At 36.7% G+C, this 16,647-nt stretch overlaps 1 protein-coding gene across 1 annotated transcript in view; it reads left to right on the top strand.

Moving 5' to 3' along the window:
• UQCR-C1 (Ubiquinol-cytochrome c reductase core protein 1) overlaps positions 1-16,647 on the top strand; it is a 222,114-nt gene that overhangs the window by 28,497 nt on the left and 176,970 nt on the right. The window contains exon 3 of the mRNA XM_090387126.1: positions 14,237-14,366. Coding sequence (XP_090243252.1) covers positions 14,237-14,366 — 130 coding nt within the window. The remainder of the gene's footprint in view (positions 1-14,236; positions 14,367-16,647) is intronic.

Below are 16,647 nucleotides of genomic sequence, written 5' to 3'. Positions count from 1 at the left end.
GTTAGTCTTCTCTTTTCTTTAGAAATTTCATGATAGCATGCATAAGCATTTTTTTTGAAATCTGTAGCAAATTTTGTAGCGCACTTGAAATTTGAATCTTGTGACTCAAAAATCTCAGTTGCTTTTTCTGTGTTGAAAAGCTTCGTCAAGCTCCTTGAGTAAAGGAACGAACAAGAGTTTCGTCTGTTAAATCTTCGTTTTCCTCAGCTTCTTTACATTTTTGCCATTTCAAGGTTGTCTTGATTTGAGCTCTCCATTGCGTGCTTGAAGCAGATCAGTGATGATAATTGTAGAAACCTCAAGCTGCAATTGGTTAGCAATATTAATGACTGCTTCTGTTTCATTTTGTACGATCTCTGCTGTTCTTGAAATCCTTCAAAATTATCAATAAAATAATGAAAGAGTTTATTCCAAACATCATGTTCTTCTCTGTAATTTTGTCCCATGCTTGTTTATTATTTTGATCGCATCTAAAATATGGAATTCTTTCCATAATTCATTAAGAGTTGGACCTCTCTCCTTATCTTTGCCTGAACAATAAATGCAGCACAGTAGTAATGTGTTGTATGGCTATGTGCATGGTTTGAAGTGCCATATTTATAAATGCTTAGCATTTATTTACTGCAATTAATGTTCATATTTTTGATTCTGTTGATACTTGATATTTGGATAAAAACTCGTAAACCCGGGAACTCGTAAAGCAGTAACTACCTGTACTCATAAATACCCGTACACACATTTTGTTTATTTTTTGACCTTTCATGATAAAACGCATACAGAACTGCACTGAAGTTGAAGCATGAAGACAATTGAAGGATAATACATCCATTCAAGAACTCTATGCTTTTTTTTTGAGGTACTTTTAGCCCACAGGGCATATAGTGCTAGAAATTTAGAACAATAGTTTGTGGTCAACTGTATGGGGGCCTCAATTTTTTCATGATACAATGTCACATAACATTTGTGAAATTATGCGATTCATAAGATTAGGCATAAATTTCTAAGGAAGGAGTATCTAGAAAATGATAAATTTGCTTCAACTTCAGAAATATGGTGCAAATTTATTTCCAGCTGTAAAGCTTGCTATATTCTTCGAGCAAATATTACAATAGATGAACAGCTATTTCCAACTAAAGCTAGATGCCGATTCGCCCAGTATATGGCCAAAAAACCAGACAAATTTGGTATTTGGCCAAAAAAACCAGACAAATTTGATATAAAGTTTTGCTTGGCAGTTGATACAGTTCAAAATATCTACTGAATGGCTTTCCTTATTTGAGATAAAACGATATGCATCCAGATAGTTAACCACTTTGCTGGCAGGTATAAGGGGGTGATTGTCCCCTTGTATAAGGCAATGATCAGGTCACACATTGAGTACTTTAGTGTATACATGTCTGGAGGCCTCATTTTAAGAAAGACGTAGAGCTGCTGGAACAAGTACAGAGAAGGGCATTGAGATCAGTGAGTGGAACAAAGGGTTGGTGTTACCAAGAAAGGCTTAAGTTCTGCAAATTACAGCTTCTGGAGACTAGGCACCTGCGAGGTGATCTAATTGAGGTGTATAAGGTCTTGAATGGATTGAGCAAGCTCAATGCTAATGGGATTCTTCCTCTTACTCAGATTACTCACCTGAGGGGACATAAATTCAGATTGAGGAAATAAAATTGTAGAATAGCTGTGTGGAAATTTGCCTTTAGCCAGCAGGCGATTGATAGTTGGAACAGACTTCCATCTGTTGTAGTGGAGGTCAGCAACTTAAATAAGTTGAAGGCAGAACTTGACAAACATTTGCAGTGAATGGATGGGTGAAATGGGAAGGTTTTTTTTTTTTTTTTTTTTGGCTGATGCTATATAAGCTTGTTTTCTTGCATCATATGCCTCTGCTAATTTCTGTATAACGGAGAAAATTTCCATATAACAAACTGATTTCAAGAGACCTGAGTACGTATTGTTTGCACCTCTGGCCTTTAGGCAATAAAGCCAATGTTGTAAAAAGCATGAATTAAGAGCCAAAGGGCTCTTAAGGGCTAAAGAGCTATTAAGAGTAATGCACCAATTAAGCTCTAAAACATTCTAAAATTTAGTGGTGCCCGTAAAACCCTGCAGGAGGAAACTGGTCATTCACGCCACGGGACAAAAAAAAGATGGAAGGTTTTGAGAGAGGCATTTGCCCAGCAGTGGTTCAGCACTGTCTAAAACAGAAGTAAAACCTGTACATTACTGTACCAAGAAGTCACTCTAGTCAATTGTTATCTGTGAATCCACAGCCATTGGCAAAGACAAAGGCATATTTCTGACACAGACGTTGGCTCTGGTCAACCTGTTTTCTACTGTAAGCATCTTATTAGAGAATTAGGAATGAGTTATTTTTATTTGTCCCGAAAATTAATCTGTTTCTTCAAAGAAAAGAGTCATCCACACTTGTACAAGTAGTCCCTAAATCAGTTTTGTTTTAGCTGCTGTGCAAGTGCTTAATAGTGTAGATTGGGACATTAAAAGAAGAAGAAGAAATTGCTTTAAAATTTGGTATTCCTGCCAATAGTGTGTTAACCATTCTGAAAATCTGTGTTTAGATTTTCAAACTGTTTGAGGAACCCAGTTGGAAGCGTGCGAAATTAAGCCCATGTGAAGATGTAGATGAAACAGTTTTTAAGTGGATGAAGTTGATTAGAGACCAAACGTGCCAATATCAGGGCCATTAATAAAAGTTAAGGCTATAGTATGCATCTTTTCTAGGACATAAAACATTCTAAGCCAGTTCTGGTTGGTCGGACAAATTTAAAGAGTGCCATGGCTTACTCAAAAAAGTTATTTCTGATGAAAGTGTAGTTGTAATCGAAGAGTACTATACCTATTTGGAAAGAAACGGTTTTGAAAAAAATATGGAGGACTATGAACCCAAAGACATTCAACATTAATGAAACACATCTATTTTTTAAATGTTTGCTGAACAATCACTGACTTTTAACCCATTTATGGATTATCCTGAGATATCTCATTTTTAGTTTTAAAAGTTATTTGGAACTACACAAAATATCTCGGGATACAATAATATCTCCAAATTTACGATTGAAACATATTTTCTTGGGCATTTATCTGGCTAATTTTGCATCAGCCAGATAAATCCTGAGATTTCTCGGGATTTTCTTACGGCTGGCAGCAAATGACTGCTTTCATTTTACTTATACAGTAAACCCCTGCTATTCGTGGGGGTTACATTCCTGTGAAATAACGTGAATACCGAAAACGCGAATACTGAGTTAGGGCTCCCATAGTAATAAAGGGGTTCCGTTCCAAAGTATGAAATATATAAGAAAAACTAGTCTAAAATTTTGTCTATGTATGTATTATATGTACCTTCATAATATGACTATGTACATAGACAGTTTCATTTCGATGCAAGCATATGGCATCGAAATGAAAATAAGGAATAATTTATTATTAAATGTAATATTTATTAGAAATTTCAAACAAATCTTTCAAACCAGCACCTTTGCTAGCTAAAAAACTTATCCCGCCAGTGCTATCACCAGTTTCGCTAAAGTGTTGATAAAGGAGTTTTGCCTTTTCACAAATAATGAGTGAACTTAATGGAATTTTATTTTGAGTTCGGTCTTCTATCTACAGATTTAAAGCCTTTTCCATTTTTTCTAATTTAACGTCACGAGTTACAGAGCAAATTTTTGAAACAATTAACGCGTTTTCACAGACACTACGGAGGATTTTTTCTTCCGATTTTTTGATTGATCGTACCATTGACTCATTGATTTTATAATGTTTTGCCACTGAGGAGACACTTTCACCATTAGAAATTTTGTCCAATAACTCAAATTTTATTCACTAATGTCATCACCTTTGATCTTTTCACATTTCCCTTGTTATTCGTAGCCATATTTTTGTACGGGTTAGAAAGAACTTGTACACAATAAAGTCACTTTCTTCCGTTAACACGCTCGAAAAAGTCCTTTTTACACCACAAAAGGTTGATTTATCACTTTTGTAAGCATATCAATTTATAAATTGATTTTTTATTCAATTTTATAAGCATATAAATTAAAAGCAAACGACGAAACCTTCCATGACAAGTGCATAACACATACTGAACAAGGATTAGCAAGAAACATCCACGCTCACTGTTTTGACCGGGAAAGATAATTTTAGCCACGCCCATGTTTTTTATGGCAGAAAATGTTCACGGCGCTTTAAAATTCACATTTTTTAAGGTTTCATTTTATATTAAATCAGCGACCGCGAATAGCGGGGGTTTACTGTATTTACTTATTGTACAGCAATGTCAGAACAATAGCACGCGTTCCTATGTGCTGCCAGTAAGCAAAATAAAATTTGCCATGCTAAATGCTGAATACTGAAAAGCGTTAACCAATTAGAAAAAAATATGGGCAGGAGCGGGAGTGCAGTAGCACACGCTCTTTGAGTAGACCGGGGTTCAAGCCCCTGACTGCTGAATACGGTCGATCTGCCAACCCGCACTGGACCAGCGTGGCAGATTATGGTCCATTTCCCTCAGCATGAATTGTTGAGGAGGCTTCCACCCTGCAGTGGGTTGATAATGGCTGCACTTTACTTTTTTTTTTACTTTATTTCGGCAGCTTTTTGAACTGCAGCCCATAAGCGATGCTTACCTCAATTATCCACTTGCGGCGGCGGTGTGTCAGTATGTAGTTAGTTCACGATTATTGCTTGTGGCGGGAAGGTACTGCTTGTGTGTTCCACTTGATTTTTTAAATTTATTTATATAATGAGTATTGAAGAGTGTTTTTCTGTTCCTTTCTTTTAGCTCAAGCACTAATTTATTAAAAAAAATCTATAATTTGCGTACTTTTTGGCATACACGAGATAACTCGGGATAGCCCAAATGGGTTAATTACTCCCATGTATTTTCTACTAAAAAATTTATAAAAAACACAAAAACTATGCAATAAGTATTTGCATGATGCATACTTTTAATCTGTAAAATAAAAAAAGTCGATCTGTTATGGCACATTTCCAGGAAGGGGTTAAAAGTGATAAATGTTTAGGTGGTAAAAATAATGAGGAGGGAATTAACAGTTGTGGTTGGTGAAAATATGGCTGGTAATAAGCAACTGAAGCTTTTGGTAATAGGCAAAAGTAAACAACCCTGATGTTTCATAGGAGTAAAGTCATTAGAGTTGGCCTACAACTACAACAAAAAATCTTGGGAGACAAGTGAAATTTTTGAGCAGTGGATTTTAAATTTTGGCTGAAAGATGACGAAAGAAAAACAGAAAAATTGCACCGGTTGTTGAAAAATGCCCTGCCCACCTTCACTCGGTAATTTTGAACTTTACAAGTGTGATGCTTGTTTTCTTCTCTCTGAATACCTTGTCTAAACTGCAGCCAATGGATCGAGGATTTGAAAATACACTACCAAAAGCACATACTGAAAAAAATTATACTGAGAATAGAAACCAACTAACCTGTAGATTCTGTTATAGAATTTCAGTTGTGCATATCAGAGTTGACAAAAGTGTGGAGTCAAGATATGATGGAAACGACGATTAAGAATTGTTTTGCAAAAGCAGGTTTTGCTAAAATGCCAATTAACAGCGATGAGAAGGATGAACTACTACAAGACATTGAACAATCTCGGGAAGAGTTCCAAGCGAGGTTTGATCGGTGCAGAAATTGTTCTTAATGAATTCTTAGGAGTTGATAATGATGTCATAGTAGCTGAATATCCGAAAGATTCCAACATTTTGCAGTGTACTTAAGGAACTAATGACAATTTTGACGATGAGTTGGATGAAAATGAGGGCAGTATTAAACCTTCCAAAGAAGAAATGTTGGCAGTATTTGAAACTTTGTGTCGAGGCCTTCAGTGGGAAGAAAATGTAACAGAAAATATATTTGAGTGTTTAAACAAATCTGAACTTTTGAACGGTGTACAGTGGAATCCATTATACGACAAAAAATAACCAAATATTTTACGACATAATTCTTAAAAGTATACTAATACATTGTGTGCATCATGTAAGTAGTCATTTCTTAATATGTATGTATTAATAAATTGTTTTAAAATGTTAGAAAATTTATTCATTCCCAATTATTTCTGATTTATTTCCCATCTTTTACTATATTTATGAATTTAAAATATTTTTCATCGTTGAAAAGGTCATATTTCTTTATAACGAAATTTCTGTTTAACGAATTTTTCCAAGGGAACAATTTAATTGAATTTTTTTTTCTCTGTTTCAAAATCGTAATATAGTTGATGATAGAGTTTCTCCATCTTTTTGCAGAAACGTAGTTTTATCCATCCATTTCTTTTCATACAAAAAATAAATAAACTAAGAGAAAATCTAATTAAAACTAGATTTTTTTTATACAAATTTCTACTTATTTTCGTTAACATGTTGGCTGTTCAGGTGCGCCATGTGTTAGTGTATGTTGCAAGATAGAAATGCGCAATAAAGTATTATTCTGTTATTTGCAGCAATTTCATAATACTTTTGCAGAGCAGAGCTAATTAAAGACATCTTTCAGTAAGATGAAAAAGAAATATGGAAAAATTTTCCTTAATATTCTAAAATAGGAAAAAGTAATACATTTGCCTTGTGTACTGTATGCAGATGTGAATTTTCACCTTTGAGCAGTGCGAAACAGTGTAATGAGACATTTGTGTAGTTCATAGAAAGAAATGCAAAAATAGGTGTTGTCTTTTGTGGTGATGATGGTTATTTCATACATGCTACATAGTTATTTGCAGCTTTTATAATAGAACCTAATCTTCCTCCTAGTTGTGCTGATTAGAGGACTACACAGGCCAAAATTTTAGAATTTTACCCAGCCCAAACCTGAAGGCTACTATTTCTACCTGATTTGTACCCAGCCACAGCTGAGTCGGCTCAAAACTTGAGACAGTTTTAGACATAGGCCTGCTGAGCCCATCCAGAACTCTTAACTTGCCTATCGAATGGTGTACCTTTCCATACAAACTACCAATTTCATTAGGGTTTTTTCCTGTATCGAAACTGCATTGTGTATTTAATCAAGTTATAACTGGCCCTGATCTTAGAAGTAATTACAGTTCCTACTATCCCTTTTTGATGTGGCGGCACTAGAGTAAAATCGATTGGTAATGAAATTTCCTTGTAGCGGAAATGATGCAATGATAAGTAATGAAATTTCCTTGTAGCGGAAATGATGCAATGATTAGTAACAATTTTCTTGTAACAGAAATGATGTAATTGATTGGTAACAATTTTCTTGTAACAGAAATGATGTAATTGATTGGTAATGAAGAAAACTGACCGTTTAGGTTTTAAATGACGCAAATACGTCACTTCCTAAATGGTGCTAACGATGCTAACTCAGTCACTAACATTGATAGTTGATTCAGTAGAGCAAGTAGACTAAGATATGGAAGTGACGTCACTTTCTAAAGACCACTAATTCAGTCACTAACGTTGATTCAGTAGAGTGAGCTGGGGGTAGTAATATGCAAGAATTAAAGCTTCAAAGCCACCAAAGAAGCCTCTCGTGTTAAAAAGGAACAAGTTCAAAAACACGGAGAACGAAAAAAATGGAGACTTTAATGAAATCTGCAGATTTAACTAAAGAATATTCTTCCAAGAATATTCGTTCACAAAAGACCATTTCATTGCTTAAAATTTAAACGACTTTGATTCAAGAACACAACAATAAAACAATCATTTCAACAAACAATAACTTCTTGCAGTAGTTTTTGGTTTTTAGTATTAGCAGAGGCATACGATACCATAAAACAAGCTTATGCAGCATCAGCCAAAAAAAAAAAAAAAAAAAAACAACCTCCCATTTCACCCTTCCATTCATTCCAAATGCCTGTCCAGCTCAGCCTTAAATTTATTTAGGCTCTCAACTTCCACAATAAAAGATGAAAGTCTTTTCCACCAATCAACCACCCGTTGGCTAAAGTCAAATTTCCGCACATCTATTCTACAACTATGGCGCCTCCGTAGCCAGGTGGGAAGGAACAGCAGTGCGTAGCACACGCTTCTTGATTAGACCGGGGTTCGAGCCCGTCACCACCAAATACGGAGGATGCGGAAAGGTCAGGGAATGACCACCGCATATCCCGGAGCAATATGGCCTTAGTTGCTAATGCTCCTAAAAAAAAAACCAAATAACAAACAAACAATTCTACAACTGTCTTTCCTTAATTTGAATCTATGCCCCCCTTCCCCCCAGGTTCTTAATTTGAGCAAGAGGAACAATCTCATCAGCATTCAGCTTGCCCAACCCATTCAAGGCCATATACCCCTTATTCAGATCACCTTGCAGGTGCCTACTCTCCAGGTGTTGCAATTTGCAAAACTTAAGCCTTTCTTGGTAAGAGCACCCCTTTGTTCCCCTCACCAATCTTGTTGCCCTTCTTTGTACTCGTTCTAGCAACTCTACATCCTTCCTAAAATGAGGCAAGACAGGCTTCAATAAGAGGCTTGCAATTCTTTTGGCACCTGCGAATGTTTCAAATTCAGCTCAAGACTCTTCACCTTCACCACAATGACGTCCATTTTTTCTCAACAAATCTACTTTGGACTTGTGCTGTGTGTGCATGCGTGCGTTTGCAAATCTGTGTGTCCTACAACTTCAACTCAGTTTAACGATGAAAATTCCTGTGCTCCTGAAATTGCTAGGCTGTCTGTTGACTGTGACTTTGTTATTGGTGATTGACTGACTGTGACTTTGCTACTGATGACTGCAGGACTTACTGGAAGTCACATTTAACCTAAGCTGTTTATAAGGTTTGTGCCTGCTTCTGGGCTAAAATGCTTCTGTAAAGTTTTGTTGGTTAAATGGTACTGGTCTGGGTTTTTTTTTTTTTTTTGTTGGGGATTATTAATCTTAATTATTTTCTTTGACCTTGTATATAACCTTTAATTTTTGATATTTATCCTAATTTTTAAAATTTAACGAGATTACTTGCTCTGTTTACTTTGAAACCTCAAAGTATTATCTGTTTACCTCAATCTGTTGAAGTTAATCTTGTGTACAGTATTTAATTTTTGTATAGGTGATTAAGATTCCTTTTTTAACAATTTTTGGCAGGAGTCTTTGGCTCAAACTTTGTTGGGCTCTTGGCATCCCTTTCTTCTGCTGCCGCTGGTTGGTAGCCCCTGGTCTACCTTCCCATGGTGATGGTGTGTTTCCGATCTGCTGATTCTGGGTAGCTAAACAGCCAGTTCATTTCTACAGAATCCTGTATCTTAAAAGTGAAACGAGGCAGAGATGAACTAACATTCCAGGTGCCACCCTACACAAATACATACATCACCCTTTGTTTCTTTGTGTTCTTTGCTTTAAAGCATTCACTGGTGGAAATTTGGACACAAGAACAAAGTGACTCTGTGCAATTTATGTATGCCTTGAATTTTTCATTCAAAATCATACGAGCATGATTTTTTTTAATTCAGCCAGTTCACGAGGATACAAAACCAACATGTTCAAGTGATTTAGTAAATTAAATCATATTGCAGAACAAGCAGAAGTGTTACGTATTTATCTGCTTCAAGTTACATTTAATCTTCTTTGAGTGGTATAAGGAAGTTCATCAACTTCTGTAGGGTCTCCTGTTGAATGTGAGATATTCTGTCTTTTTTTGATGTTTTCTGTTAGAATGCTTTCAATATCTATTAGAATGTTTTAATGATTCGCACATGTTTATTCTGCTTTACCAGCATGACTTTCACCTTTGATGAACAGTGGTTTTCAGGTGATGTACAAGACCAGGCTGTTTGAGGATGAAGTGACTAAAGTATTTTTAACACAGTATTTTTAACCTCAAATGTTAATAAGGTAACACGAGGTGAGTTTGTTTCCACGAAATCCCTTTTGATGGTGTTTCTTAGAATGGTGCTGACGCACAACTGAAAGGCACGTACAATATTAGCTCCTTGATCCATTTCAAAAATTAACATGCAAAATTAACAAGCTTTAGTCACTTCTTGTCTAGCTGAAGGCCTAATGTCACAAGCCTGCAACTAAACTCCTTTCTGATATTAGCAGCAGTTTTATGATTGCCTTGAAATTCACTAGTGAACAGTATTTATTCTACAGCTTCCAGTTAGTATAGTGTAAGTAATATTATAGTGTATCATCAGTATAGAGTAACATTAGCATTAGAACTAGAATTGTAGGATATGTGCTTATAATTATCTGTCCACATGTCTGTTGATGCACTACATTGACATAAATAAATTAATGATTGAGTACTTGGGATGGGTGTTTTGCACAACTTTCCAGCTTCCTTTTGTGCACTGTGGGAAATTGTAGTAGGTTCTGATAACACATCTCTAACATTAAGATTTCCCTGCAGGGATCCTACTTTAATTAAAAACTTGGAGTACTCTGTAAAGCCGAACCAGTCACAATGTCTAATACCTTTGTAACATACTGAAGCTTTAGTCACTTTATCCTTTACTTTCTGTGATACATGTAAAAAAGGTGAATGTATTTCTCTGTGCTACTATGCCCAGCACTGATTTTACAAGAATGACAACTTAAAGGCATAGGTTTTTTTTGGGAGAATAACTTAAAAGAGAGTGGCATTTTATGTACTAAACGGCACAAGTTTTCTCTTCAGTAGCTGCATCTTGTATTTCTCTAACAATTTCCGTACCTTGCTGTTGAGGCGGAGTGAGAGTGTACACGTTGGGACCCCCGAAAGATGGTGAACTATGCCTGGGCAGGATGAAGCCAGAGGAAACTCTGGTGGAGGTCCGCAGCGGTTCTGACGTGCAAATCGATCGTCAGACCCGGGTATAGGGGCGAAAGACTAATCGAACCATCTAGTAGCTGGTTCCCTCCGAAGTTTCCCTCAGGATAGCTGGCGCTCGAGGGAATCAGTCTCATCCGGTAAAGCGAATGATTAGAGGCCTTGTGGCCGAACGACCTCAACCTATTCTCAAACTTTAAATGGGTGAGAAGTCCGGCTTGCTTGACTCGAAGCCTGGACGAAAGGATGTGAGTGCCCAGTGGGCCACTTTTGGTAAGCAGAACTGGCGCTGTGGTTTTTTTTTTTTTTTATCCCCATCAAAATATATCACCACTTTTTAATTTACTTTTGATTTTATCAAAATTCATTTTGAGGGGTGTGTTTTCTTTTGCATATTTCAAAAAAACAACTAAAAACTTAACCCATTCATAAATATTGTTCTTGTGCTCAATTGCAGCATTCCTGAATCCAAGATCAGACAACACAAGTGATCCAAAAATCAATGTTGCCAACTGTCATTACTAATAAGTTGCCAGATGCAATTAATGTTTTCCCATAAAACGTTGCCAAATCAAATTCTATAAGGTTAAAAATATATAAAAGTTACCTATACAAAAAGAAATATTTCTTCTTCATCCACATTTCCTTCTAATGCAACATGAGTCAGAGAACAATCAGATTGAACTGCTGTGGGTGTAACAGTAGTGGGTTATGAGCATGTCACTATGGTCTAATCTTGTGCAAATCAGTTTCTGATATTTTGTAAGAGGCGCCTCCGTAGCTAGGTGGGAAGGAGCAGCAGTGTGTAGCACACGCTTCTTGATTAGACCGGGGTTCGAGCCCATCACCACCAAATACGGAGGATGCGGAAAGGTCAGGGAATGACCACCTCATATCCCGGAACAATATAACCTTAGTTGCTAATGCTCCTAAAAACCAAAATATTTTGTAAGAACACCAGTTTGTTCCCAAACATCTTAAAGCATTTCTAACCATTTGTTGTTAGCTCACTTAACAAATCCTCTACAATTTGCAGCTTGTTGCCATAGTTGGAAATACATAGGCAGGTATGAAATTTTCTGAGCAGTGCAGACGATCTGCAAGAGTAGCTCATGGTGTCTTGTCAATGATATACAGGAATTTTTCTAGCAGGGATAAGGAGGTGATTATCCCCTTGTATAAGGCAATGGTCAGGCCACACCTGAGTACTGTATACAGGTCTGGAGGCCTCATTTTAAGAAGGATGTAGAGCTGTTGGAATGAGTACAGAGAAGGGCAACAAGATTAGTGAATGGAACAAAGGGTTGCTCTTATGAAGAAAGGCTTAAGTTTTGCAAATTACAGGTTCTGGAGACTGGGCACCTGCGAGGTGATCTCATTGAAGTGTATAAAGCCTTGAATGGTTTGAGCATGCTCAATGCTGATGGGATTCTTCCTCTTGCTCAGAATAATCGCCTGAGAGGGCATAAATTCCAATTGAGGAAAGGCAGTTGTAGGATAGATGTGCTGAAGTTTGCCTTTAGCCAGAGGGTGGTTGATTGCTAGAACAAACTTTCATCTGTTGTAGAAGTTGAAAGCTTAAACAGATTCAAGGCAGAACTGGACAAATATTTGGATCGAGTGGATGGGTGAAACGAGAAGGGTGTGTGTGTGTGTGTGTGTGTGTGTGTGTGTGTGTGTGTGTGTGTGTGTGTGTTGTTAGTTTTTTTTTTTTTTTTTTTTGGCTGATGCTGTATAAGCTTGCTTTCTTGCATCATGTGCCCTTGTTAATGCTAATACTGGCAAATATGGCAGTTATCCCATCCTCTAAATATGCGACTACTACCTCTTCAATGCAAATAAGTAGAAAGGAAGACCACCACACTAATTTGTTTCTGTTATGATACTCTCATTTCATGGCTAAGGCAGTTCAAATTGATTGCATTTCATTACAAAAATATTTCCCCATTATGCCCACATTTCAACACTTGTGTTATTTATCTCAATTGAATAGTCTACTTATACAAGAGTTATTGTTATTTGGTTTATTTTAGGAGCATTAGCAACTAAGACCATATTGCTCTGGGGATATGCGGTGGTCATTCCCTGACTTTTCCGCATCCTCCGTATTTGGTGGTCACGGGCTCGAACCCTGGTTACCAAATATCTTTGGAGTAGTTCTGGTTGGTTTTCCTGTTTTGCTGGATAAAAAAAATCCTAGTTTCCAGGAGAAAGAAAAATTTTTGTGTCCTCTCTCTTGAGATCTACTAACTTAGCCACAGAATAAAAAAAGCTGATAAAAGTTCCTCACGTCATCGAGATTTAAACTTGGGCCTTTTCCACCTTACATTGTGAGGATGGTGATATAAGCACTGTGCTGCTCACAAGGAACAACTGAATGAAATAAATAATAAAATTATTAAACAATTTATATTTTATTTTTGAACTGAAAAACCTTTTTTAGCTTATGAATGGGTCTTGGGGGGGGAACCAAAATTGATCCAGGGTGCCACAACCTTTTGAGTACAACATTTTGGTACCCAGAACTGGCTGAGAGGGTTGAGAATCACTCAGATCTATCAAGAGATTTTATTCAGTTCTTAATGGGGTACTATTATCATCTAGTTATGGTGTTTTTATGAGTGATTTTGAAACCAGTTTTATAAGATATTAAAGGAAAAGAAATAATTGATGAATTCATTTTTAGCAAAAATTTTAAGAGATGCAGTTACTTGTAGATTGGAGATAGTAATGTATTCTGTGTTTTTGTACATTTCTGATCTTGACCAAGTGAAAGAGAATCATCCAACTTTAACATTAGCCCATTTAGCAATTGAACAGAGAGGAACAGACTGAGATTAGTTTTAGTGAAGGCTGACCAAATTACAGAACTATATAACAAAGCAAGATGGAACTGAATTTTAATATATTTTATTATTTAAGAGTCAGGGCATGAATTAAATTTTGCTTTAAGTTCCATGTCCATTTCAGAACTTTAGTCTTAAAATTTTGAAGGTATATTTTAAGTGAAAGTTTAGAATCAGAGTAAATTACAAGGTTCTTGTGAACTGCAACTTTTTGAATGATAGAACCTCCTATTGAAAAAACAAACTGAAATGGGGCAAATCACCTTGTGATTGAGAAACAGGCAAATTTTTCTGAGTTTAGGACAAGACCAAACGAAAGCAGTAAATTACAAATTATTTTTAATGATCTTTTTTAATAATTTTAATAATAATAATAATAATTTTAATAATTTTTTAGTCTACTTGAAATAGACTAAACAGTGTCCATGCTCAACTGTCCATTAATTGTTCATTCTTAACTGCTAACAATAGCATCAAATGAATTTTATAAGAAAAAGGGATTATTCCCCATACATTTCTGCCCTTCCCCTTACTTTTCTCCTAAACTTTGATCATCAGGAATAGATATCTTCATAAGGAAATTTTAATGTAAGTACAGTACAAATGGCACAGAGGTTAATTTAAAAGTAAACTATTATTTTCCCTATAGGGTACAGCTAAAAGATCACAGACAGACTTGGAACTTGAGGTGGAAAACATGGGAGCACACCTTAATGCCTATACATCACGTGAACAGACAGTATATTATGCTAAATGCCTCTCAAATGACCTTCCAAAAGGTAATTTGACTTATAGCATTTTTGAGAATATTTATCTGAGTAATTTAAAAATACTATCACATTTACCACAGTTTAAAGTGTTTAGTTAATTCAAAAGGCAAAAATGCTGTGTTACTACCAGTTTACTTTTAATTGATTATTTTAGTCCCCATTTAATAAGAGTAAGATTGAATTCTACATTTGTGAACGATATAAATTCTGTTATCACCTTAAGATTAAGATCATTACAGGAAAGCTTTACTAATGCATCTTGCTGAAACAAAAATAAGTGTCATCATCTCTCATCTTTCCATTGTTCCATGGGTCAACTTAAGAAGCCTCCCCACCATGCCCTGTCTGTGGGGTGCCTCCGTAGCCAGGTGGGCAGGAGCAGCAGTGCGTAGCACACGCTTCTTGATTAGACCAGGGTTCGATCCCGTGACCACCAAATACAGAGGATGCAAAAAGGTCAGGGAATGACTACCACATATCCCCGGAGCAATATGGCCTTAGTTGCTAATGCTCCTAAAAACCAAATAACAAACAACATAACAAACAGCCCTGTCTGTGTACTTCTCTCCGTCATTGATTTCACTCCAGTTTCTTCCTCTCTTAATGACATTGTTATTATTAGCATATGGTACAAGGAAGCCTGAGGCTTATGCTGCACCAGCCAAAAAAAAAAAAAAATTTCTGAATTACCCTGAGAGAGAGAGAGAGAGAGAGAGAGAGAGAGAGAGAGAGAGAGAGAGAGAGAGAGAGAGAGAGAGAGAAAGAAAGAGAATCAGAAAGTAGAAGGGAATCAGCAAAAAAGAGAAGAATGATGATATCCAGCTCAGGGCCCTGGGTGTGCCAAGCCTGTACTCACCAGATATGAGCCCTTGGATCGGTCTTTATCATGTCCTCCCACCTCATTCTTGGTCACCCCTTGTCTTTCGTCCTTTAATTGTAAATCAAACATTTTTCTTGGAAAATTCCTCTCATTCGTCCTCTTGACATGTCCAAACCATTTCAGTCCTTTTCTGGAGTTTTTCAACCTGAATTCTCTCCCTAATTACATTATTCCTGATTTTGTCACATCTTGTCTTTCAGGCTATGCTCCTCAAATCTCATTTCTGTACCCTGTATTCTGCTTTCATCCTTTTTCCTCATAGTCCAAGTTTCAGATGCATATGTCACAATTGGTACATATTAGGTATGGTATATAGCCTTCTTATACTTCAGTGGTATGTTCCTGTTCCAGATCAGACCTCTTGTCTGCCTATAGCAATTCTCACCCATTTGTATCCTTCTGCTTATTTCTTTGTCTATCACTCCAGTCTTTGTGATGGTGCTTCCTAGATATTTGAAGTTGTTAACCATTTTTAGCTCTTTCCCTTCCAATAAAATGTATCCATCAAGCTCGCCACTCCTCTTTAGAACCATTACTCCACTCTTCTCCTGACTGGAAACCAGTCCAAATTCATTGGCCATACTAGCCCACATATCAACTTGCCATTGCACTTGTTTGCTGCTCTCTCTCCATATACAGAGATCATCTGTGAAGAGCATGACTTTCATCTGATCTTGTCAAATTGTTTGGGTATATATATAATATCTTTATTACAGGCAGTGAATGGTTTACATGATTGCCTGATGCAATAATACCCCATAACAGCAACAATACTAGGAGTTTAAACATGAAATAACTAATACAGGAAAAATTACATAATACATAAATCATATAATTATATATTTTACATATAAAATTGATATTAACATGGGAAATGAAAGAACATGAAAAGCGATGAAAAGACACTGGCAGCACTCGGCTGAAGACGAAAGCTGTTCCCTGATGATGCATCTTCTGTACAATTTGTCCTCTATGAACTTTTGTAGTCCACATCCATCTCCTGGATGTTGTGGAGCATCTCCATAGGCAGGAATCTATTCCCTATCCTAAGCCTCCATGCCACAGGTTGCTGAGAGGGGCGGGCTCTTAAGGGTTTTGGGGGGGGGAATTCTACAATTGCACATCTGCCAAAAAAATTGGCATATTGACTTCACCCGCTATCATTTTAATTGGCATGAGCAAGCGGAAGGTGAATATCCCTTTGAAGACTTTTCTGTAATTTAGAAGTTGGGTGATATCTGAAGTATGTGTGAGTGGTGGCAGTTTATGCTTGAAGAGGACCCACCGAAGAAGCCAATATTCATCGGTTGCAGTGGTTTTTAGCTTCGTTTTTGTTACTGAAGCCCAGATTTCTGAACTGTAGGTGATGGCTGGCTGCAGAAACTGGTATATATATTGGAGCGTGTACTC

The sequence above is a fragment of the Mastigoproctus giganteus genome, chromosome 13, assembly GCF_048544385.1.
Source record: "Mastigoproctus giganteus isolate SK-2022 chromosome 13, ASM4854438v1, whole genome shotgun sequence".
Classification (NCBI taxonomy): domain Eukaryota; kingdom Metazoa; phylum Arthropoda; class Arachnida; order Uropygi; family Thelyphonidae; genus Mastigoproctus; species Mastigoproctus giganteus.
The sequence above is the reverse complement of the archived record's forward strand: the minus strand, read 5'-3'. Positions and strand labels throughout refer to the sequence as shown.